This window comes from Scyliorhinus canicula, chromosome 3 (genome assembly GCF_902713615.1).
Source record: "Scyliorhinus canicula chromosome 3, sScyCan1.1, whole genome shotgun sequence".
In the NCBI taxonomy this organism is placed as follows: Eukaryota; Metazoa; Chordata; class Chondrichthyes; order Carcharhiniformes; family Scyliorhinidae; genus Scyliorhinus; species Scyliorhinus canicula.
Genome location: NC_052148.1, coordinates 123,822,559 through 123,846,989, shown reverse-complemented (window position 1 = coordinate 123,846,989; position 24,431 = coordinate 123,822,559). Strand labels below are relative to the sequence as shown.

The window sequence follows — 24,431 nt, the reverse complement described above, 5'->3', positions numbered from 1 at the left end:
GTGAGAAAGCTATTTGCAACTCTTGATTTCTTTTTTTAAATTTAGAGTACCCAATTGCTTTTTTATTCCAATTAAGGGGCAATTTAGTGTGGCCAATCCACCCAGCCTGCACATCTTTGGGTTGGTGCGGTGAAACCCACGCAAACACGGGGAGAATGTGCAAACTCCACATGGACAGTGACCCAGAGCTGGGATCGAACCTGGGACCTTGGCGCCGTGAGGTAGCAATGCTAACCACCGTGCTGCCCTTCAACTCTTGATTTCTTCCTATGCCTCCTACAAAAGCCGAGATATTCCTTGGAAAACCTCGCCTCTGTCCTGACTCATTGTGGTTGCAAGGATAAGTATAGACGACTGAGATGATCAAATACTACTGTCGTGCATTGCTGTCGAGACTGGTGCAGTGGGGGAATGTTGTTGGAATGCAATAAGTACTGATTAAGAAAAGAAATGCAATGTTAATTACAGAAACATTCTGCAATTTTGTTTGATCCTTCAGACGTCAAGTGATATTCAGGCATGTAATCAGTGGATTAGAGTTTGCAATCAAGGATATTCAATGATTTCTATAAGTAGCAGTTTATTTTCACTTTAATTTTGTTTTGTCCCATATTTGTGAAAAAAATCTTTTCAGTACTGTGCCCAAGTGTTGTCCCAGATAGAACTTAAAAATGTTATTTTTTTGATATTAGATCTTGATATCAACTTCTAATTTCAAGATTTAATTTGTAGCAAGTTTTATAACTCGATAACACAAAAAGTCCGATTGTGGCAGTATGGTTTAGTTACTGCAGGAATTGCATTCTCTGCCATAATTGTAGAAATTTAATTTTTGTACCAAACTCTTTTGTTTTCCTTGCTGATGCAGTGAACAATGTGGGAAATGGGTGAGCTACCTGAGAGCAAACTGATCTAAGCTTTGTGGAAGATTGAAGGTGGCAACAGTGACATAGAGCCAAGTTCACTTGAAGTCTCTCAGCCACCGTTGCCACCTGTTTTGTCCTTGCCTAATTCATGTGATTGCCCTGTCAAGTTCGAGTGCTTTGTAACTGAAATGAGAGGATGACCTTTCTTCTCTCAACGCAGAATTTAATTTGAACTAACTTGTTTTCTTCATGCATACATTGGTTCAGCTGCTTTAACAGTGGAATGGGTCAGTCAGATAGTAACGTTATGGAGGCTGCTGAAAGGCCTATCTCTCAGACTATTTGACAGAAGTCCTTAGAACTCGCAAAGGGGTTGAATAATTTAAATCAGTTGGAAAACACTGATGATGAAGGATTAAAAATATATCCTTATCAGTAAAGTTTGTTACTGAATTTGCATTCTTTATGATTGCCTATAACTTGTTAGGTTTAGTGCCTCTGATAAGATGTTTCTTGAGTCCATGTTGGTATTTTAGTTTTCCAAGCAAGGGATTTCCAGATGTTGTTGGTAAAGAATGTCAAGGGCAGCAATGGATTTACTGCAACAAGAACAGAGGGTGCTGGAAGAACTTAGCAGGTCTGGCAGCATCTGTAGGAAGATAAAACAGTTAACGTTTCAAATCCGTTTGACATCCACAGTATATTGCCTATATTAAGTTAGTTCAGGCAGTATATTTGGATTGAGTAAAGAAAGCAAACACTAAATACTCTAAAAAGCAGCATGAAAAATGAAAATCGCTTATTGTCACAAGTAGGCTTCAAATGAAGTTACTGTGAAAAGCCCCTAGTCGCCACATTCCGGCATCTGTTCGGGGAGACTGGTACGGGAATTGAACCATGTTGCTGGCCTGCCTCGGTCTGCTTTCAAAGCCAGTGATTTAGCCCTGTGCTAAACCAGCCCCTGCATCATACATTAACAGGTCAATGTGGTGTCATTCCTGAAATATTTTTTTATACACCAAGCAAATATTTGTTACTGTGCGTTATAGAAATATAAATGAGTTCAGATATCAATTTACTTAAATATAATAGTCAAGAAATGTTGACAGAAGTTTTAAAATCGCTCAGAATTAATTGGGAACAGGTAATATTTGATGTATTTGACCACTTTTAACTCCGGAGTACAATTACTGTAACATCAGTTATGGAGGGGTGCACTATTCCAGTGCTGCCATTCTGTATTTGTGGAAGCAGTGTAAAGATTCTGGTGTTTGAAAATGTGTTGGTTCAATAAGGTCTTTTCTTCACAGAAGTTTAGGTTTCAAAATGTAAGTGAAGTTAGATTATGGCAAGAGTAATTATATCAGACATTTTCTGGAATGCACGTTGTCCAAGAAAAATTATCTACATGTAGTATTTCCTTTTTTTTTTGCAGTACCTTCTCCAAGTAAGCTCAGGCTTCCTACCACACCATCTCCATTGGCTCTCCGACAGCCACTGAAAGCAATGGCGAATCCAGGGCCTGTTTCCACAAACTCTGCATCTAACCACAATAGTTCTGCATCAGGGCCCACTGTTCAGTGTCTCAGTTCTCCAAGTCACACTGCTGCAAGTGGCATCAATCCTAATAAAGGACAAGTTGCAGGGAGTCGGAGTGGCTTGCCGCGACCTAGTGCCTCTACTGGAGGGGGGATACCAGTGCCTCGGAGTAAGCTTGCACAGCCTGTTAGAAGGTAAGCATTTAACAGCAGAACTTTTCATTTACATGAAACCAAATTTCTCAATGCTAACTGAGGGACACAGCAAACATTTCAATAAGCTGTGTGGAAACCAAATAGCTATAATTTCAGGCAGAATAATTAATTAATTTTCCTTTTTGTGGCACTGTTCTACTGTTTGCCAAACTTTAAAAAAAAGCCTCAGATTTTTCGGACTGAATTTTATGATGGTAGGTACCTGCTATCAACTATCGTTGGCTTCTGTGAAATTAGCAAGTTATGAATAGTTTGGGCACGTAGGTCAAAGGTTTCCCAATTCAAGTTAATTAGACTCAGCTGGACACAACTGAGGTGCAACAATAAATCCAGGGAGGATAATAAGCAAGGTTCTTTTTTCTGATTTCTGTTCAAAAGAAATATGCAGTTATCTAGCTTTAATTGTCATGTAGCATTACATAATGTCTTAGTTCACATGTAGAGAATTAACTTTTCTTTAAGCAAGACACTAGAGAGAAAGTGGTCCCTCTATTGCAGAACAAGTCTTTCACAAAATATGTAGCAGTTCTGTGAAATTCACCAAAAGAGTCAAAACGTCTTCCAATTTGCACTGCATGGTTTGGGGGGGACGACAAGATTTGAACTTGGGTCAAAAGAGACAAGGGGATAATACATAACTCATTGACCCAAGCTGTACCGTGTCCTCTTTTAAGTAGAGTCACCGAAGAAAGTGCGAAATGAGTTACAAAGATAGTACCAGGCTTGAAGTTGTAAGAATCAAGAAAGACTGAACTGTCTGAGCTCTCTTTTTGTGAAAAGAGCAGGCTGAGGGGTGGCCTAATAGAGGTCTTTTAAAATTAAGCCATTTTTAATAGATGGATATCGTCGTAAATTTTAAGAAAATCACTAATAAATTCAACAGGAATTCAGAAGAAACTTCTTTATCCAGAATATAAGAATGTGGAACTTTGTAACACAGGGAGTACTTGAGACAATTAGCATAGATGCATTTAAGATGAAACTAGATTAGTCTGTGCGAGTGAAAGAATAGAAAGAAAAGCTTGATAGAGTTAGACTAAATGGTGGAAGAGGCTTGTGTGGAGCATTCATGCTTGCCGAGATCAATTGAGCTGAGCAACCTGTTTCTGGGTTGCAAATTATATGTAAAACACAAAGATCATAATTTGCTGTAACGTGGCACCTCCCATTGATTAAATCTTGCCTTTGTATATTCTGCCCATACTCGTATACAGCCCCCTTCACTCGTCTCCACTGCCAAACCGCCTTTCCTGTGGACAGAAGGTCAAACCTTGCCTGTTGTTCTTTTCTCCTCACAGAAAATCCAGATTAGGATCCCCCGCATACATCCACCTCAAATTTCCTCTACTAGCCACTGCCACTCCTCTCTTGCTTTCCTGTCCACCTGAGCCTTGAACAAGATGATCTAACCACTTACTACCGCCTTCCAAGCTTTCCACATCACTGATGGCAAAACCGCTCCATTCCTATTAAACCCCATATAATCCTCAATCACTTTTGCACAAGTTTGGGTCAGCCAACAACACCAGGCTGGACAGGAAGATAAGGTGATCAAGAAAACATCGGGATTCTTGCCTTTTTTAGGCAAAGTATAGAATGCAAGAGCAAGATGGTTGTGCTGCAAATGTATAAAACAGCAGCTAGGCTGCCATTGGAGTACTGTGTGAAATTCTAGTCAACACAGTGCAGTCCCAGTTTTAAGTTGCCCCATTTTAAGTCATTCCATTTTAACGTCCTCAATAAATTGGGGCAAGTATGCGCACTTCATATTGAGATTTCCATTTTAGCACCATTTTACCTTGGACCGACAATCTCCTGCGTAATCCTCCCCGGAACAGCTCACTGCTGACCCTTCTAGCTTGCCACATCTCCCTCACTCTCCTGTTCGCCCCTTTCTCCAGCTGGTCTCCCTCTCTCAAAAGTGAGAGTTTGGAAGAGCAAAGCAGTAAGTGAGTCAGAGCAGGAGAGGAAAACAGCGAGCAAGAGAATTGGTGGAAGAGGATAACATGGATAGTTAATCCCTTGTTCCTCTTGGTTAAGGGGCCTATAACCAGGTGGCATAGATTTGGGGTAACAGGTATGAAGTTTAGAGGGGATCAAGGAGAAGTGAAGTGGTGATCTGGAATTCTTTGCCTGAATGGGTGGTAGATGCAGAACCTGTTGTACTTGGTATTAAACGCTGGCTGTGCCGTAACCTACAAGAGTTACTACTGAGAGTGGGATTAGATTAGCCGCCCGATTTAATCAGTATTGCGCCCGGCATGGATTTGGGCGCGCCGGTTAAATAACAGAAAATGCCAAAATAGCGGAAAAATCAAAGATTCCTGCCAGGTAAAAATCAGCTTGCAATCTAACCAGCCGGCTCCCAATGACAAGTTCCAGATCTCTCCCAAATATGGCGATCATATCATTAACCTTCATTTGCACTAATTTCTGTCTCATTAGCGAGATTGAAGTTGAATGCAAAGCCTCCTGACATTGCCGAGCCACCTGGGGGGGGGGGGGAGAAAGAGAGTCAGAAGAACTGGAGACTGCCGTTGTCTCCTTGGTGGGAGGCCTCCAGCACTTCCTCTTCCCTGACGGTGCCAGTAGGGCCCTAGGGGCTTCCGTGGGCTGGATAGGGAACTGGATTGAGCTCCTGAGACCTGAGTCATCTGGCTTTGGCAGTCCTGGGGACTCGCCATTGTCTGCACCTTGATGTCAACGACCTCAACGATGGTCCTCAGTGGCTGGACCATGCTCTGCAGTGCATCGGCAATGTCTACCTGCATCTGTGACATGTCTCTCATCGACTAGGCCCTCAGCTATGGTCGTCATGGACTGAGCCATGCCTTAGACACCACTCAAGATGCAGGCATTGTGCTCCCGACTTTCCACTGCAGTCGCCGCCATAGCAGTGTTGGCCTCGGTGCAACGCATTGTCGGCATCATCTCCAGCGCCAGTAGCATTTGGGACTCCTCCAAAAGGCCATGCACTTGCTAGAATGTCGCTGACATCTCCTCCTGAATCTCACTGCTGTGACCTATCATTTCCATCAGTTCTGGGAGAACAATGTCCAGGGCTTGGCATCTGGCTGGGGCCCAGCTGTGTCCTGGCATCCAGCACACCTCTGAATGCTGTCTCTTGGATGGTTTAACGGGGCTGGTTTAGCACAGTGAGCTAAACAGCTGGCTTGTAAAGCAGAACAAGGCCAGAAGCGCGGGTTCAATTCCCGTACCGGCCTCCCCGAACAGGCGTCGGAATGTGGCGGCTGGGGCCTTTCACTAACTTCATTGAAGCCTACTTGTGACAAGCGATTATTATTATGTTATTATGCAGTAAAGCGTTTGATAAGGTTCCCCACACTCGGCTATTGCAGAAAATACGGAGGCTGGGGATTGAGGGTGATGTGGATCAGAAATTGGCTAGTTGAAAGAAGACAGAGAGTGGTGGTTGATGGGAAATGTTCAGAATGGAGTTCAGTTACGAGTGGCGTACCACAAGGATCTGTTCTGGGGCCGTTGCTGTTTGTCATTTTTATAAATGACCTAGAGGAGGGCGCAGAAGGATGGGTGAGTAAATTTGCAGACGACACTAAAGTCGGTGGAGTTGTGGACAGTGCGGAAGGATGTTGCAGGTTACAGAGGGACATAGATAAGCTGCAGAGCTGGGCTGAGAGGTGGCAAATGGAGTTTAATGTAGAGAAGTGTGAGGTGATTCACTTTGGAAAGAATAACAGGAATGCGGAATATTTGGCTAATGGTAAAATTCTTAGCAGTGTGGATGAGCAGAGGGATCTCGGTGTCCATGTACATAGATCCCTGAAAGTTGCCACCCAGGTTGATAGGGTTGTGAAGAAGGCCTATGGTGTGTTGGCCTTTATTGGTAGAGGGATTGAGTTCCGGAGCCATGAGGTCATGTTGCAGTTGTACAAAACTCTAGTACGGCCGCATTTGGAGTATTGCGTACAGTTCTGGTCGCCTCATTATAGGAAGGACGTGGAAACTTTGGAACGGGTGCAGAGGAGATTTACCAGGATGTTGCCTGGTATGGAGGGAAAATCTTATGAGGAAAGGCTGATGGACATGAGGTTGTTTTCGTTAGAGAGAAGAAGGTTAAGAGGTGACTTAATTGAGGCATACAAAATGATCAGAGGGTTAGATAGGGTGGACAGCGAGAGCCTTCTCCCGCGGATGGAGGTGGCTAGCACGAGGGGACATAGCCTTAAATTGAGGGGTAATAGATATAGATATAGGACAGAGGTCAGAGGTGGGTTTTTTACGCAAAGAGTGGTGAGGCCATGGAATGCCCTACCTGCAACAGTAGTGAACTCGCCAACATTGAGGGCATTTAAAAATTTATTGGATAAGCATATGGATGATAAGGGCATCGTGTAGGTTAGATGGCCTTTAGATTTTTTCCATGTCGGTGCAACATCGAGGGCCGAAGGGCCTGTACTGCGCTGTATCGTTCTATGTTCTATGTTCCTGCCTCCACCTGATGTGCATTAACAACTGCGTGGTGCCCACCAGATTGTGCCCCAGAAGCCTGTCCACTTGTCGCCTATTGAGATATGTGTCTCTGCACTGGTACAAGGTGGGGGTGATAGCTGTGACGCGTTGATGGTGGTCTCCTCGGAGCTCTCAGAGGTCTCTTGGGTGGCAGGGTGGTAGGAGGGGGGGGGCGCGTGACGACTCTGGATGGCCTGGCCCCATCAGATGGAGATCCTGCGAGAGAATGGGCATGTGGTCAGTGAGAGGGAAGGATCATTTTGTCTGACATGAACAACAACTCTCATGACACAGGTCAACTGGGTGAAGGGACAGTGGATCCTCAACTCTGTGACGCAACCCACGATTTCCAGGGCCTGTTTCTCATGGAGGGTGAGGACTGGAATCTTGATACTACCCCCACCCCCCCCCCCCCCCCCCCCCCCCCCCCCGCAAAAGTCTTGGCCCTTTCCTGCTTCATATGGCCAATCTCCTCCTGTGGAAACAAAGGGAGGGCATTAGGGCAACAGGGTGTCCCGTCTCATATCAACGGTGTCGAAGCCTGGCCAGGATCGCCATTCCCAATGGAAGGAGCAGGTCTGTGCCCCACCATGTTTGTGTGTTGATTGGGAATGGGTGGTGAGGGAGTGTTTAAAAGAGCCCCCCTTTTGTTAGTGGCGAGATGCTGAGGCACGAATCAGACAGAGAGAGAGAGAGCCAGTAATGGCGAGAAGCTGGTGGGGGCTTATTTCCAACACTCTGTGCCGTTATCTACGGGCCATGATCTCACCAATGTGGCCATTAAGAGACACCCGTCAATCAAGTCCAGAATGAGACTTTGAAATGTTTCTGTTAAATCATGCCCAAGATTTCTTCTTGGTTGACACATGTGATGATTTGAATGACCTTTTATGTTGCAAATTTCTATGATTTTCTAGTTACATTGGTGTAGTCGGTTGTTCAGTAAATTAAGAAAAATTACTTTCCATTGCTTTTAAGGCATGACACTTATAGACCTTGGACTCAAAAAAACAGCTTAATTTTGAGTCATCTCCAAGACCTTGAAATGGGCACAATAAGTTTTCACAGTGCTTACTTTCACCACGCTCTTAACTCAATGTTTTTACAGTTAGCCGTTCTTAAGACCTTTCCTTGTCTGATTTATATTCTGTCTCTAAAAAGCTTTAAAAAAAGAAATCTTTAAATTAAGAATTTGCATCTCACTGAGGAAGCTTCAGGCCAATGCACACACAACAGCCTGTTCTGGACGGGCTATGGCTAGTCGACGGGGGAGGGGGGCGGGACGCCCTCTGATCCGGTTGGTCACCTGGAATGTGAGAGGGTTGAATGGGCCAGTGAAGCGGTCGAGGGTACTGGCTCACCTGAACAGGCTAAAGGCGGATGTGACAATGCTTCAGGAGACCCACCTCAGGGTGGCGGACCAGGTCCGCCTGAGGAAGGGATGGGTGGGGCAGGTTTTCCACTCGGGGTTGGATGTGAAGAACCGGGGAGTGGCGATTCTGGTGGGGGAAAATGTGTTGTTTGAGGCATCGGAGGTGGTGGCGGATAAGGGGGGTAGGTATGTTATGGTTAGGGGCAGGCTACAAGGAGAGAAGGTGGTACTGGCAAGTGTGTATGCCCCAAATTGGGACGATGCGGGCTTTATGAGGTGTATGTTGGGACGGATCCCGGATCTGCAGGCGGGAGGTTTGATCAGAGGGGGGGACTTTAATACGGTGTTGGATCCTTCACTGGATCGGTCCAGCTCTAGGACGGGTAGGAGGCTGGCGGCGGCCAAGGTACTGAGAGGGTTTATGGATCGGATGGGTGGAGTGGATCCATGGAGGTTTGTGAGGCCGAGGGCACGCGAGTACTCTTTCTTCTCCCACGTACATAGGGTCTACTCTCGGATAGATTTCTTCGTGGTGAGTAGGGGACTGATTCCAAGAGTGGAGGAGGCCGAGTATTCGGCCATTGCAATCTCCGACCACGCTCCGCATTGGATAGAGTTGGAGATGGGGGAGGTGCGGGACCAACGTCCGTTGTGGCGGTTGGATGTGGGGTTGTTGGCGGAGGAGGAGGTGTGTAGGAGGGTCCGGGCAAGTATTGAGGGGTACCTTGAGGTGAATGATACGGGGGAGGTTCAGGTGGGGATGGTCTGGGATGCCCTGAAGGCAGTAATTTGTGGGGAGCTGATATCCATCCGGGCACACAGGGAGAGGACTGAGAGGGATAGACTGGTGGGAAAGATGCTGGAGGTGGACAGGAGGTATGCAGAGGCACCAGAGGAGGGACTGTTGGGGGAGAGGCGCAGCCTGCAGGCTAAATTTGATTTGCTGACCACTAGAAAGGCGGAGGCACAGTGGAGGAAGGCACAAGGGGCAGTGTACGAACATGGTGACAAGGCGAGTAGGATGCTGGCTCATCAGCTCCGCAAGCGGGATGCGGCTAAGGAAATTGCTGGAGTGAGAGACAAGAGTGGGAATGTGGTGCGGAAGGGGGTAGAGGTGAATGAGGTCTTCAAGGACTTTTACGGGGAACTGTACCGGTCGGAGCCAACGGGGGAGAGATGGGGAATGGAGAGGTTCCTTGACAGGCTTTCTTTCCCGAAGGTGCAGGAGGAGAAGGTGGAGGGGCTGGGTGCGCCGATTGAGCTGGAGGAGCTAGTTAAGGGGATCGAGCAGATGCAGTCAGGGAAGGCACCGGGGCCGGATGGGTTCCCGGTGGAATTTTATAAAAAGTTTGTGGACCTAGTGGGCCCCTTGCTGGTGCGGACACTCAACGAAGCGTGGGAAGGGGGGACTTTGCCCCCGATGATGTCGCGGGCGCTGATCTCGTTAATTTTAAAAAGGACAAGGACCTCCAGCAGTGTGGTTCATACAGGCCCATATCTCGCCTCAACGTGGATGCTAAGGTGCTGGCAAAAATCCTGGCCACCAGGATAGAGGACTGTGTGCCAGGGGTTGTGCACGAGGACCAGACAGGTTTTGTGAAGGGAAGGCAGCTGAACACGAATGTGCGGAGATTGCTGAATGTCATCATGATGCCGGCGATTGAGGGGGAAGCAGAGATAGTGGTGGCGCTGGATGCGGAGAAGGCCTTCGATAGAGTGGAGTGGGGGTAACTATGGGAGGTGTTGGGGAGGTTTGGATTTGGTGAAGGGTTGATTTAGATGGGTACGGCTGCTATATGAGGCCCCGATGGCGTGCGTGGCCACGAATAGGAGGAGGTCGGTGTACTTCCGGCTTTACCAAGGGACCAGGCAGGGTTGCCCCCTGTCCCCCTTGTTTGCACTGGCAAGCGAGCCGCTGGCGATGGCGTTGAGAGATTCAGAGAGGTGGAGAGGCTTGGTGCGAGGTGGAGAGGAACATAGGGTGTCGTTGTATGCCGACGACATGTTACTGTATGTGGCGGACCCGGTGGGAGGGATGCCAGGAGTGATGCAGTTGCTAGCCGAGTTTGGGACATTTTCAGGTTATAAATTAAACTTAGGCAAGAGCGAGGTGTTTGTGGTGCATCCTGGAGACCAGGAGGAAGGAATTGGTAGGCTCCCGCTTAGGCGGGCAGGGGAGAGCTTTAGGTACCTGGGGGTGCAAGTGGCCAGGGACTGGGGGACTCTCCACAAGCATAACTTTACCAGACTGGTAGATCAGATGGAGGAGGAGTTCAGGAGGTGGGACATGCTGCCATTGTCGTTGGCGGGGAGGGTACAGTCCGTCAAAATGACAGTGCTTCCGAGGTTCTTGTTCCTTTTTCAGTGCCTGCCCATATTTATCCCCAGGGCCTTCTTTAGGAGAGTGACCGGCAGTATTCTGAGCTTTGTGTGGGCACATGGGACTCCAAGAGTGAGGAGGGTGTTCCTGGAGCGAGGAAGGGATAGAGGCGGGCTGGCGCTGCCCAACCTTCTGGGGTACTATTGGGCAGCCAATGTGTCAATGGTGCGTAAATGGGTGATGGAGGGGGGATGGGGGGCCGGGAAAAGAATGGAGATGGCGTCATGTAGAGGTACGAGCCTGGGTGCCATGGTAATGGCACCGTTGCCGCTCTCCCCTAAGAGGTTTACCACGAGCCCGGTGGTGGCGGCGACCCTAAGAATCTGGGGACAGTGGAGACGGCATCGGGGGGAAACAGGGGGCTCGATGGAGGCTCCACTGGGTGGCAACCATCGGTTCATCCCGGGGAACACGGATGGGGGATTCAGGGGGTGGCAAAGGGCGGGCATCAGCAAATTGAGGGACCTGTTTATTGGCGGGAGGTTTGCGGGCCTGGGGGAACTGGGAGATAAATTTGGCCTTCCCCAAGGGAACATGTTCAGATACCTGCAGGTAAAGGCGTTTGCTGGACGACAGGTAGAAGGATTCCCTTTGCTGCCCTCGCGGGGGACGATGGACAGAGTGCTTTCGGGGGTGTGGGTAGGAGAGGGGGAGGTGTCTGACATCTATAAGGTAATGCAGGAGTTGGAGGAGCTGAAGGCTAAATGGGAGGAGGAACCCGGGGAGCAGATAGAGGACGGGACTTGGGTGGAGGCCTTGGAGAGAGTCAACTCTTCCTCCTCATGTGCGAGGCTTAGTCTCATCCAATTGAAGGTGCTGCACCGGGCCCACATGTCCGGGACTAGGATGAGTAGGTTCTTCGGGGGTGAGGACAGGTGCACCAGATGTTCGGGGAGTCCTGCGAACCACGCCCATATGTTCTGGGCATGCCCAGCACTGGAAGAATTCTGGAAGGGGGTGGCGGGGACGGTGTCGAGGGTGGTTGGATCCAGGGTCAAACCAAAGTGGGGACTTGCAATTTTTGGAGTTGCGGTAGAGCCGGGAGTGCAGGAGGCGAAAGAGGCCGGTGTCTTGGCCTTTGCGTCCCTAGTAGCCCGTCGAAGGATTCTGTTACAATGGAAGGATGCAAGGCCCCCAAGCGTGGAGACCTGGATCAGTGACATGGCGGGCTTTATAAAATTGGAAAAGGTCAAATTTGCCCTGAGAGGATCAATACAGGGGTTCTATAAACGATGGCAGCCTTTTCTGGACTTCCTGGCTCAGAGATAGGTAACTTGGTCAATAGCAGCAGCAACCCGGGGGGGGTGCATTATTGTAGTGTTTATTCTGTAACTTTGTAGTGTGTTAATTTGCGTTGTTGTTAAAATGCTGGGTTGTTCATGGGGATGGGGCAAATGTATATGATTGTTAATATTATTGTTATTTTCGGTATTTTACTAAGGTGCGTCAATGTTGTATAAAATCAAAATTTTTCAATAAAAATTATTTTTTTTAAAAACCAAAAAAAAAACCAACAGCCTGTTCTGAAAACTCTGCTCGTATTTTGACAACTGTGGCAAATTCCATCACAGCACCTGAGACAATCCACAACATTCTAAAACAATCAACATTCTCAATAAAACAACCTACAACATTCTTTTAAAAGAAAGACAATTCACTCTAGTCTCCCAATGTAAATTCATCCCTTAAAAGTAACTCCAGGATCTGGATTCCTATATTCACCAAAAACTGATGAGCTGTCCCTTGGACCTTATCCTATGTATGTACCAAGTTTTATTGAAATCTGACTGTACATTTTCGAGATATATTGTCTACAAACTAATAGGGGCAAAAACATTGCCTCCTTCCATCTCAAGTAGTGGTGGTAATCATGGAAACCCACAGAAGTGATTGATTTAATTTGAGGGTGTCATAGCCTATAGCATATGGATTTTTAAGCTAGTGCAAAACAGTGTGGAAATTCAACTTCCACATGGAAGTTCATAATTTTTAGTGTTAATTTGCCCAATCTTTGAGAGCATGCATGGCTATAAGCATGACCCAGGAGAAGCTGTACCTTGTGTATTCTGTGTAGATCTGTTCAGCTTGGAACGAATGTTGCTAATAATGTAGTCTAATTGAATACTACTAAATTTCACAATGTTTCTAAATGTAATGCATATTTGCCATTCAATAAGAATTTGTGCATTAACGTTTTAATATTCGGTAAGGTTTGCCGCAGATCTCAGATATATATTATATTTATTATATATATATCTTTAATATATCTTTCTCAGCTAGGGCTATGTCCAAGATTAATGTCTTTGTATGAGAAACTTGAACTGTATATGAATTGATGGAAGCATAGATTTAAATTTAATATATGACTAACGAGGACAGAGTTTAGACATCCCTGTTTCACACTGGCTAGAGCAGTGTTTTTCAAGCTTTTTTTCCGGGGACCCATTTTTACAACTGGCCAAGCTTTGGGACCCATGCCGGCCGACCTTTGCAACCCACGGCTCCCGCCGGCCGACATTTGTGACCCACTATTTTGTCTTACCTTTAATGTGAGAGGTGAGCCTGCTTGGTCCGCATGATCTCACTCCAGTCAGGTTCACGGGAGGAGAGGGCTATGCACATATCAGGTGCAGGATTCAGCCAGTTCCTTTGTGTCGTCTTCATCTTTGTGAGGACGGAAAATCAAACCTTGCACATATAAGTCATCATGAAGGGCAAAAGCAACAAAATGCTTGTTTTACTCAGCACTCCTCGGAGACGATATTCCGGAATGCGAACAGTTTCATTGACTTTTGCAGTGTTTTTAATGTGCTGTCAAAGCTGAGACACAAGTTCAGTCAGCTTCATTTGGAGTCAGGCTTCCCAGTTCTTTTACAGTTTCTTTATTAATGCTGTCGTCTTCGATGTGTTATAGCAGTTTGGGAGGAAAGCGTGGATTTCGTACCTCGGTTCGTAAACTCAGAATAGCTCCCCTGTTGACTGATCATTACAGTAACTCTTCAAGCGGATGAAGTCCACCCTCATTGGGATTGACTGGTCACTATTTTGATTCAATGCTTTAATGTAGTCTAAAAGGTCAGCAAAAACATATGCCCACCCTTCAGTACACAGAGGGCGACGCTGTGATGATTTTCGATGGCTTTCATTATGTCCCTTGCCAAACGTTCAGTTCTGTACATGATTAAATCATGCGGAATATGTACTCTCTCTCCAGATTATTTTAGTAATGTTTAGGGATACAAAACCGATCGAGGTCATAGCCTTGTTCATCATCGGTGACCACCACGCAGTCTGCCGCCAACATGCTGCAATCGCACTTTGACCCCAGTTTCAGGTCCATCTCTCTGACCGCATGCGTACTGATAAGGGGCATGCGTGCGCAGTGCGCCCGCATTTTATTAGCTGTGTTAAAAGCCGGCTGCTGCAACTCTTGCACGTGAATTCACGTGATCACGGGAACGCCGTGATGGACGGCTCCACGGCCCACCCTTGGGTCACCACCCCCACTTTGAAAATGCCTTTGAAAATTCTAGAACTTGTCACGTCAATGTGACTGTTCATTGAAGGGGGTGAGTTGTGCACCCTAACCACTTTACACGTGTTTGATCAAAATATACAGTTGATTTAAATGTACAGTATCAGCTTTCTGTTTACCATTGTCCATTATGTAAATTATGTAACAAAATTCAATGATGTAAAGTTGTGCAACTTAAATTACAATCAAAGCACAATAGTGTACTGTCAAGTGTATTCATTTCTCTTCCTATAACTCAACTTCCAGGTCATTGCCAACTCCGAAGACTTATGGCAACATTCGAGATGAAAGCTGGAAAGATGGTTGCTATTGAACTGATTACACAAAAGTCTGAAGCTTGCTCCGCTACTATTCCTGAAACAAAAGGACTTTTTACTTAAAAACTGTTCAGAGAGATTTAGTAGGATTTGAGAAATCCAGTTCTCTGCCATAAATCAGCACAAATTGGTGGAGATCATGGAGTAGCACTTTATTGACATTAAACATCAGACTTTTTCATACATATACAATCAGTTTTTCCATGACTGTCCATTGTTTTAATGCTTATGAGCAATTTGTCTTCATTCAAAAAAAAGCAGAGGTCTGGACATAATCCCAAAAATGCCAAAGAAAAAGCTTACAACAACCATTGGTAGGGGGAAATGGACAACTTATACTGTTGAGACTTTAGAATAGTCAGTAAAAGACTACTTGTGAAATCCTGTTTTGTACAAATCAGATATTGTACCAGTTACAAATGTGATGTATTGGAAGTAAAGCAAGGCACAATTCCATTATCGTGATGGGCAGATAGTGTCACAACAATCCAGCCCACTCGTAATCCGATTTATTTCAGGATATAAAAGCATCCCAAGTGTTATAGTTCTGAATACCTTGAGTGACAAACAAGACAAATTACACATTTTTCTAACTTTATTTGTGAAACTTTGGGGTTGGGGGGGTGGGTGGAGAATGTTATTTTAATTTGTAGTAATTTATGTTAACGCCCTAATGGTAATATCACACTGAAATGTTTTGCTCACTTAAAGTTAAAATTACACCAATAAGTTTTAATTGTAAAAACTGAAGTTGATGTAATTTCTGGCGCTCTGCTGGTGATCACTGGAGTTGTGACCTGTTGTACTTTATAACTGACTGAAAATTTAGTAAGAAAAGACAAGTCGTAACCTAAATGGTGCTTTGTGCAGATAAAATACATGTGGATAAATGGCTTAAGTTGAAAGTTGAGTGTATATTGTAAGTGAGACACTTTGTTTAACTTTTGCCCACATCAAGAAAAAATATTGGTAGGGAAACCTTCAGTATCGGAGTGGGGGTGGTGGGTTGCAGTTGACAATTTCTGTTTAATTGCCAAAGGGCTTCGTGTCAAGTGTGTTTTACACAATTGTTTTTGTCAAATTGTATAGCACTGGCTCAGGAAAGAGTAGCTTTAATGTGCAACCAGGTTTTCAGCATGCAGCGCTGTTTTGGTAACTTATGTTTCCTTAAAAGATGGGCAGTGAAAACTCGGTCCATTCAAGTTGTAATCTGATCACACCACAGTGCTTAAAAAAAACAATGCAACATAGTTCTATCTATGCACTCATATCCTGTTATACAAACACAGTTGCTTGGAGCTGTTCAATAAATACTGCAGCCTGGTAGGTACTATATTCAGTAATTACAGTGTTTAAAGACATGTATATTCTGATGAAAGATTGAGTTTACATTTAAATATATTTTCATACTACAGACAGTAGTATGTTTTAAGTTTATTATTTTACAGTGATGCCATAAAATAGCTTTAATTGACAGTCACATTAATCATCTGAGGCTAATTGTTTTAAGAAGAGTATTTTTGGATTTATTTACAGGGAGTATTCATTTGCAAATTTAGAAGAAAGCCTTTCCAAAATTCCCTTAATATTCATGTGCTGAAGCCAATAACAAATGGTGGGATAAGTGTGCCAGGAGAGGTAGTCAGTGAATGAGTGGGATAAACATGAAAGTTGAGTGAGTAGACAGTGAATGAATGAGATGGGTGTGAGATGATGGATGAATAAGGTGACAGAGTGGACAAAGAGAGGTGGGCGTGGGTTACAGATGCTTAGATTTACAGTTATTGTGTGGAGTAAGCATGTGATACCATGTGAACAGTGGGTGAGCTGAATGTGATTTTTACTTGTGTTTGCCAATCTAAATGGCCAACTGAAGTAAAGTGTCACGTCAACTTAATTCTACAAATTGGATAGATCTGAAAATCTCTGGATTCATGAGAACATAATCGTATGTAATGGGGAAAGAACTTGTTCAAATGTAATCCTTCTGTTTACTGTCAATTTTTTTATACCTGTACAACTTGATTGCCCTGTATGTGTAAATTCCTAAATGAGGGAATTATATTTATTAAATATTTTCCAAATTGCCATTTACTATCTAAAAGCAGTCCCGAGAATGGGCAGTGCAATTAAACATTTGGTTTCATTACAAATTACATTATTTCTGAATTTGTGTTGAGGTAAACAGTCTTTTCAAAAGTAGAATGTTTGGATTAGTCCTTTCCACAGGAGCAATATTATGTTTGAAAACTTGATGCGGAATGATGGCTAAAAAATCCTTCTGAACAACACCTTGTGGGAGCGAAGTGATGTAACCACAAACCCATTCCAAGTTGTGGAACTTCTTTCAGAAAATTACTTTGAACATTGGCAGTACACAACGGTGACATTCTTTTGTTCTTAATGGAATACTTTGTTTTAATATAGTATAGATACACAAGTATACACTTGCACACTGCAGTATCACGAGACACAGGATGAAAATAAAACCTTATGGTAACCTTAAGAATGAATTGATCAGTAAATTTAAAGGCATGTTAATCCACCCACAGTGGTTTAGTTTAGATGAATTAATCACAAATTTGACATGCAAACAACATTGAGCTAAAATCCTGTGGGCAAAATAAACTTGCTTTCACTTGAGAAGTGTGGAATTCTTAATTTTATATAATAAAAAATAGTGCCTATAATTTAAATTCATTTTTGAAATTATTATTTTGTTGAATGTGGATTAATTTTTGTGCCAATAGCTTGGAGTAGATAATACTCAATGTAAATAAATGGTCATATATTGCTTTCAATATTTAATTTTTTTGCTCTGCTATGTAACTTTTGTAATGTTAATGAACTTGTTTTAAAAAAAAAAATGCAAGAATCATCCTGTCTGGAGAAAAAAATAAACAGTTCTTGACATTGGAAAACTATTTCATTTTGTATTACTGAAGTTTAATTCTATTGAACAGAAGAAGGTTTCTGGCCAACTGATTGGTTTGACAGCTGGCTCGTGTTGCAGAATACGGCCAGCAGCCCGGGTTCAATTCCTGTACCAGCTGAGGTTATTCATGAAGGCCCCGCCTTCTCAATCTTGCACCACGCCTGAGGTGTGGTGATCCTCAGGTTAAATCACCACCAGTCAACTCTCCCTCTAAGGGGAAAGCAGTCTATGGTCATCTGGGACTATGGTGACTTTACCTTGCATTCTGCCAATTAATCTATCAGCTATGGAAAAGGAAATTAACAACCAAGGAATATAATCTTGATCAAAACCATTGTAACTTGTACGTTTGCATAAATCAACTCTCCTACAATTCCTTTCTAATGAAAATTAAGTTGTGATGCTATCTCCTTGAATAAAACTTTTGCTGCTGGGTTTGAAAAGGTTTTCTGATTTTTATGCCAAACCATGTATTGTGTGTGTTTGGGGAGCGGGGGGAGTATAAAAATTGGTGAAACTATTTCCTTTCATTCAAATCGGAGCTTGATGAACTGTATCATTATTTATGCTGAATTTCACTGAACTTGGCTGGTAGATTACCTCTTGAAAACTGCAACTAAAATGACTACATACTGTAAAATGGTGAAGAGAACAAATTGGATAGTTTCAGAAATGGCTTCTAACCTTGGAAAATAAAAGCCACCTTGGTTCATTATTCCTGCTTTGCTTTCGTAAATCTGAATTAATGGTCCCGAACACTTTTCATTGGCTGAAATCTTATTGTTTAAAAACTTTTCTCAACTCCATTTTTCTAAATTACAAATAAATCAATCTTAGAGACACTGGTCACTAAGAGCTTTGCAACCTCTCACCCGAGTTCTTTTTCAAACACAAGGGAATATCTAACTGAAGCTGTATTGTAGTGCATTGAAGTTCTTCATTCTGATAGAATTTAAAGACTAACACTCTTGGCAGGATATTTGGTCTGAGCGATAGACTCTTCATAGTAAACCTCTCATTGCAGTCAACTTGGATGTGCCAAAATTGCTTGCATGCTTCCATTATTAGAATGCCAACATTTCAGGTAGCCTTGCTATCAAAAGGCCAAGAAAGCCAAAGGATAGGGGCAAAACAGGGAAACCAACACATTTTGACCATTCTGTACTGGGGTTCAAATTTAGAGCTTCAGGATATCCAAGGACCCTGTCGACATGGTTTGTACAATATGCATTGTTTGTACAGCATGCAAGAAACAATACTTTTCACGGTATACTAATATATGTGACAATAATAAATCAAACCAAATCACAATGAAATAAATCTTCATGGCACCCTAACATGCAAGATTGAGTTTGCTGATTTCTCATAAACTGAATTCTATTGACTAATTCTATAACAACTAAGAAACTGGAGAATGCATCTGCTTTAATAAATCAGTTCAATTAAAATAATTACTGTGCTAGTTTTTCCCTTGTTGAGGGAGGTGAAATAAAGAAATATGGCGATGGGCATCTGAGAGCAGCAGGTTTGATGAGACAAAGCCAGAACTGCAGACTTGCACGTAATTAACCTGGGACATTGATTGTTCAGAGCCAGATTTATGAGACTTTGTATCCTGTCAAACTAAGTAACCCTATTCAAGTTTTGAACTGTTCATCCTTAAGTAAGTCTGTTAATTGCATTTGGCAAGCCACCCTTGATATATAACCGATAATAGGGCAGCACGGTGCCACAGTGTTTAGTACTGGTGCCTCAAAGCGCCAAGAACCCGAGTTCAATTCCAGCCTTGGGTGACTTGTGTGGAGTTTGCACTTTCTCCCCATATCTGCGTGGGTTTCCTCTGGGTGTTCCGGTTTCCCCTCTCAGTCCACAAAGATGTGCAGTTTAGGTGTATTAGCCATGATAAAATTGCCCCTTAGCGTTGAGGGATGTACAGGTTGGGTGGGGCTATGGGGCATATTATATATGTGGGTCTGGGTAAGGTACTCTTTCAGAGGGTCAGTACAGACGTGATGGGTCAAATAGCCTCCTGCATTGTGGAGATTCTGTGAACTAGCTTTCACAGAGATAGAATGGAGAATTGTGTTAACACTGGCTATCCGCGATAGCATCACTGCACTCTGCAAGACTGGACTAGGTGGAAAGGTGGAATGTTTTCCATCTTGCGTTGCCAGGTGCAGACATGATGGTCTGAATGGCTTTTTTGCCACAACATTTATATTGTTCTACATGAGGCATCCTGTGCTAGGATAGGTTCTGCAAAGGTATTCTGAAGTGGATAATCTTGCGACAGGTCTCAAATGCTGATGAAAAACTACCACCAGAATTTGAGTACCAAGTTATTGGTGCCTACGCAATAGTGAATGAAAACCGGGTGAAAGATTTTATTGAAATGCAGGTGATGTAACTACTTCAAAATCAACAGACACAATTTTCATACTTCAGTATGTAGGTTGGTAAAATGTCTTCATTCATTCATGGTATGTGGGTATTGCTAGCAAAACCAGTATTTTTATTGCCCATAACTAATTGCCCTTGAGAAGTTGGTGTCACTGCATTTAACCACAGCAGTTCATGTGTAGGAGGTACACTGAAAGCTGTTGGAAGGTAGTTCTGTCATTGTAGCCAGACAAGAGAGAAGGAACAGTGATATTTTCCCAAATAAGGTTGAAGATTGTGGTGTTCCGATACCTGCTGCCTTTGTTCTTCTAGGCAGTAAATATGGGGTTGGAATGTATTTAATGGTTTTGGAAAGAACAGGAAATAGCAGGAGTAAACAGTTGAGCCTGCCCTGCCATTCAATCCCATCTCTGTATACTTTGATTCACTGAGACCAAAACTGCTCATCTCGGCTGTCATTACGCCCTGGGTGAGTGCGCAGTCAATTCCAGCCCCACAGTCCCTGGAGCCCCAACATAAGTGAATTAACCAATAATCTGTGTATTTTCCTGAGACCTTTGGCCCTTGACTGCTCCAATGAGTTACAGACACCAGATTTGTAAGTAAAACATGCTTTAAGCTCTTTATTCATAAAAAGGAAAAAGATGAACATGTAATGGTAATAGTGGTCTGCCAATCTAACTATTCCCCAAACACTGTCCCACCCTCCAGCCACATCCACACAAGACAGACACACAGGAAAAGGGGGAAGGATCAAAATAATGGGGATCAAACTGGGCGTGAACTATGAGGATTGTCCTTGCTGGGCTTGAGACCTATTGTAGGCAGTGATCTCTTCAAAAGGTGAGGTGTTGAATGGTCAATTGGTTTGGATCTTCAAGCTGGGACCTCAGGTCAGATTCTCGGGCTGTGGGATTTTCTCTAGGGACACACTTCAACTTGTGTTGAGTAGAGTCTTACCCTCGGAAGATGCACTTCAGGACTGCTATGTTTCTGATATGTGGTCAGCTTCAGCAGACTCGCCAACAGCTTGTCTCAGAATATCAGAGCAGCAGTTTTTGCGAGGCCTTCAAGTGGTTTGGTACCTTTAATGGGAAAGGAATCCGGAAAGTTCCCCTTCCCCAGCTCTTCAGGCTTTGACTGCTCACTAACTGCTCAATTTACCTGAATGGTGTTTGCACTAAGATTTTAGAAAGAATTTTGCCCCTTCTGGGATAGAGGTTCAGAAAGAGCCTGCTCAGCTCTGCAGTCCCAATCAAAACTCTGACTTGGAGAAACAGTCTCACAGAGCATGCCCACCAGCTCAGCTAAAGAGAAAATGCAGCCTCCAACTGACTTTTTCAAAAGAATTCCACCCCTTCAGGGAGAGAGAACTGAAAGCCTTCTTCAGCTCTGTCCCGAAATGAAACTGAAACCAAACATACAGAGAGTCACCCAGCAGGGCATTCCAGAATAAAAAGCACCAATCCACGTTGAGGATCTGCTTAGTCCCTAGATTGCAATGGAGTTGATTGGTTGCTTGCGAAGTCCATCAAAATGACATTACGGGCTATGCCATAGAGCATCAATAAAAAGTCTCAACACCGGGTTAAAGTCCAACAGGTTTGTTTCAAACACGAGCTTTCGGAGCACAGCTCCTTCCACAGGTGAATGGAGAGATATGTTCCAGAAACATTTATATAGACAAAGTCAGAGATGCCAGACAATGCTTGGAATGCGAGCATTTGCCGGTAATCAAATCATTACAGATCCAGAGATGGGGGTAACCCCAGGTTAAAGAGGTGTGAATTGTCTCAAGCCAGGACAGTTGGTAGGATTTTGTAAGTCCAGGGCAGATGGTGGGGGGTGAATGTAAGGCGACATGAATCCAAGATCCCGGTTGAGGCCGCACTCGTGCGTATGGAACTTAGCTATAAGTTTTTGGTCGGCAATTCTGCGTTGTCGCGTGTCCTGAAGACCGTGACAACGCAGAAGAATCACTGAAACGAATACACGATGAGATCAATAAGTTCCATCCCACCATCAGACTCACCATGGACTATTCTCCAAATTCAGTTGCATTCTTGGACACACTCATCTCCATCAAGGACGGTCACCTCAGCACTTAGCTTTACCGCAAGCCCAAAGATAACCTCACGATGCTCCACTTCTCCAGTTTCACCCGAAACACATCAAAGAAGCCATCCCCTATGGACAAGCCCTCCGTATACACAGGATCTGCTCAGACGAGGAGGAGCATAACAGACACCTACAGATGCTGAAAGATGCCTTCGTACAAACTGTATATGGTGCTCGACTCATCGATCGACAGTTCCAATGCACCACAGCAAAAAACCGCACCGACCTCCTCAGAAGACAAACACGGGACACAACTGACAGAGTACCCTTCGTCATCCAGTACTTTCCTGGGGTGGAGAATCTACGACATCTTCTTCACAGCCTTCAACATATCAATGAAGATGAACATCTTGCCAAGGTCATCCCCACACCCCCACTACTTGCCTTCAAACAACCGCGTAACCTCAAACAAACCATTGTTTGCAGCAAATTACCCAGCCTTCAGAACAGCGACCACAACACCACACAACCCTGCCAAGGCAATCTCTGCAAGATATGCCAGATCATCGACATGGATACCACCATTACACATGGAAACACCACCCACCAGGTACGCGGCACATACTCATGTGACTCGACCAATGTAGTCTACCTCATACGCTGCAGGAAAGGATGTCCTGAAGCGTGGTACATTGGCGAGACCATGCAGACACTGCAACAACGAATGAACGGGCATTGTGCGACAATCACCAGGCAGGAATGTTCCCTTCCAATCGGGGAACACTTCAGCAGTCCAGGGCATTCAGCCTCTGATCTCCGCGGAGGTAAGTGTTCTCCAAGGCGGTCTTCAGGACACGCGACAACGCAGAATTGCCGAGCAAAAACTTATAGCTAAGTTCCATACGCACGAGTGCGGCCTCAACCGGGATCTTGGATTCATGTCGCATTACATTCACCCTCCACCATCTGCCCTGGACTTGCAAAATCCTACCAACTGTCCTGGCTTGAGACAATTCACACCCCTTTAACCTGGGGTTACCCCTTTCTCTGGCTCTGTAATGATTTGATTACCCGCAAATGCTCGCATTCCAAGCATTGTCTGACTTTGTCTATATAAATGTTTCTGGAACACATCTCTCCATTCAACTGAGGAAGGAGCAGTGCTCCAAAAGCTCGTGTTTGAAACAAACCTGTTGGACTTTAACCTGGTGTTGTAAGACTTCTTACTGTGCTCACCCCAGTCCAACGCCAGCATCTCCACATCACAGAGCATCAAGAGAGAGGCCTCGGCCAGTACATTAGACTGGGGGTGTTTTCAGTTTGTCCAAAGTCTGCAGTTTAAAACAAAACCTGCAATGTTGCAGGGACACGGATTTAAAAAGGAAACACGTAACAGGCAAGGATTTAGCTAGTCCTTTACACAGCCAATAATACTATCAACAGTGGAGCATAAACAACCCTCTGAGGTTGAGAATTCCAAAAGAATCACAATCCTTCAAAGAACTTTGTCCTCATCAACATACTAATTGATTGGCCACTTATTCGGAGACTGTGTCTTAGATTCCCCAGTCAGGGGAAACAACGTTCTGGTATCCACCTTGTCAAGACCGTCAAAATCTTGTATGTTTCAATGAAATGATCTTTTAGTCTTCTAAACTCCAGAGCATTAGCCCAATTTACATGGCCTTTGATCGTAGGACAAGTCTTTAATCCCAGGAACCAAACTAGTGAACCTTTGTTGTATTACTTCCAATGCAAGTACATCCTTAAATATGGAGGCCGAAACCGTGCACACTACTCTGTAGTATAAGGGTCTGGCACACGGAATACAGTACTGCCCATACAATGATGTAAGAAGGCACCTCTTGAGTAAGGTCAAGGATTGTGGTTTTTCATTCTGAAATGCAAATATCTTTGTCAATGGCCATCTAATTTTAAATTAAATTCAGGTGCCAAGGTGACACTCCTGTTGGACAAACAACCATGGTTCAAAGACCACCAACTTCGGATGACGGACACTTCACTTTATGACGCAGGAGAAATCCAAATTGCAGTCTTTGGCAAGATCTTGGAACCACAGAGGTAAGACAGCAAACAGATCTTTGAGCTGATGTACGTCATCCATAACCAGCCTTTCTCTCTCCTGCGCAGAGATGCCGGGGTAGACCTGGATCTCCTCCAGATGGCAAAGGATGTCAAGACAACCACTGTCATTAGTCAACCAGAAGAGCATGGTCCTGAGTGTTCAAAATGGAAAGAGTAATCAGACTCTGACTTCATCTCTGATCTTTCTTTGTAGGACAGGTTCCAGAAAACTCCCAGT

At 44.3% G+C, this 24,431-nt stretch overlaps 1 protein-coding gene across 3 annotated transcripts in view; it reads left to right on the top strand.

Annotated features, from left to right (window-relative positions):
- Positions 1 to 17,639, top strand: part of slain2 (SLAIN motif family, member 2) — a 71,721-nt gene extending 54,082 nt beyond the window's left edge. For 2 of the 3 annotated variants that reach the window (XM_038791234.1, XM_038791233.1), the window contains 2 exons: positions 2,302 to 2,599; positions 14,645 to 17,639. In XM_038791234.1, the coding sequence (XP_038647162.1) occupies positions 2,302 to 2,599; positions 14,645 to 14,711 (365 nt within the window). In that variant the 3' untranslated portion in view covers positions 14,712 to 17,639. Of the gene's footprint in view, positions 1 to 2,301; positions 2,600 to 14,644 lie in introns of those variants that run through there. The other variant, XM_038791235.1, reaches the window with a different exon arrangement.
- Positions 17,640 to 24,431: the final 6,792 nt, after the last annotated feature.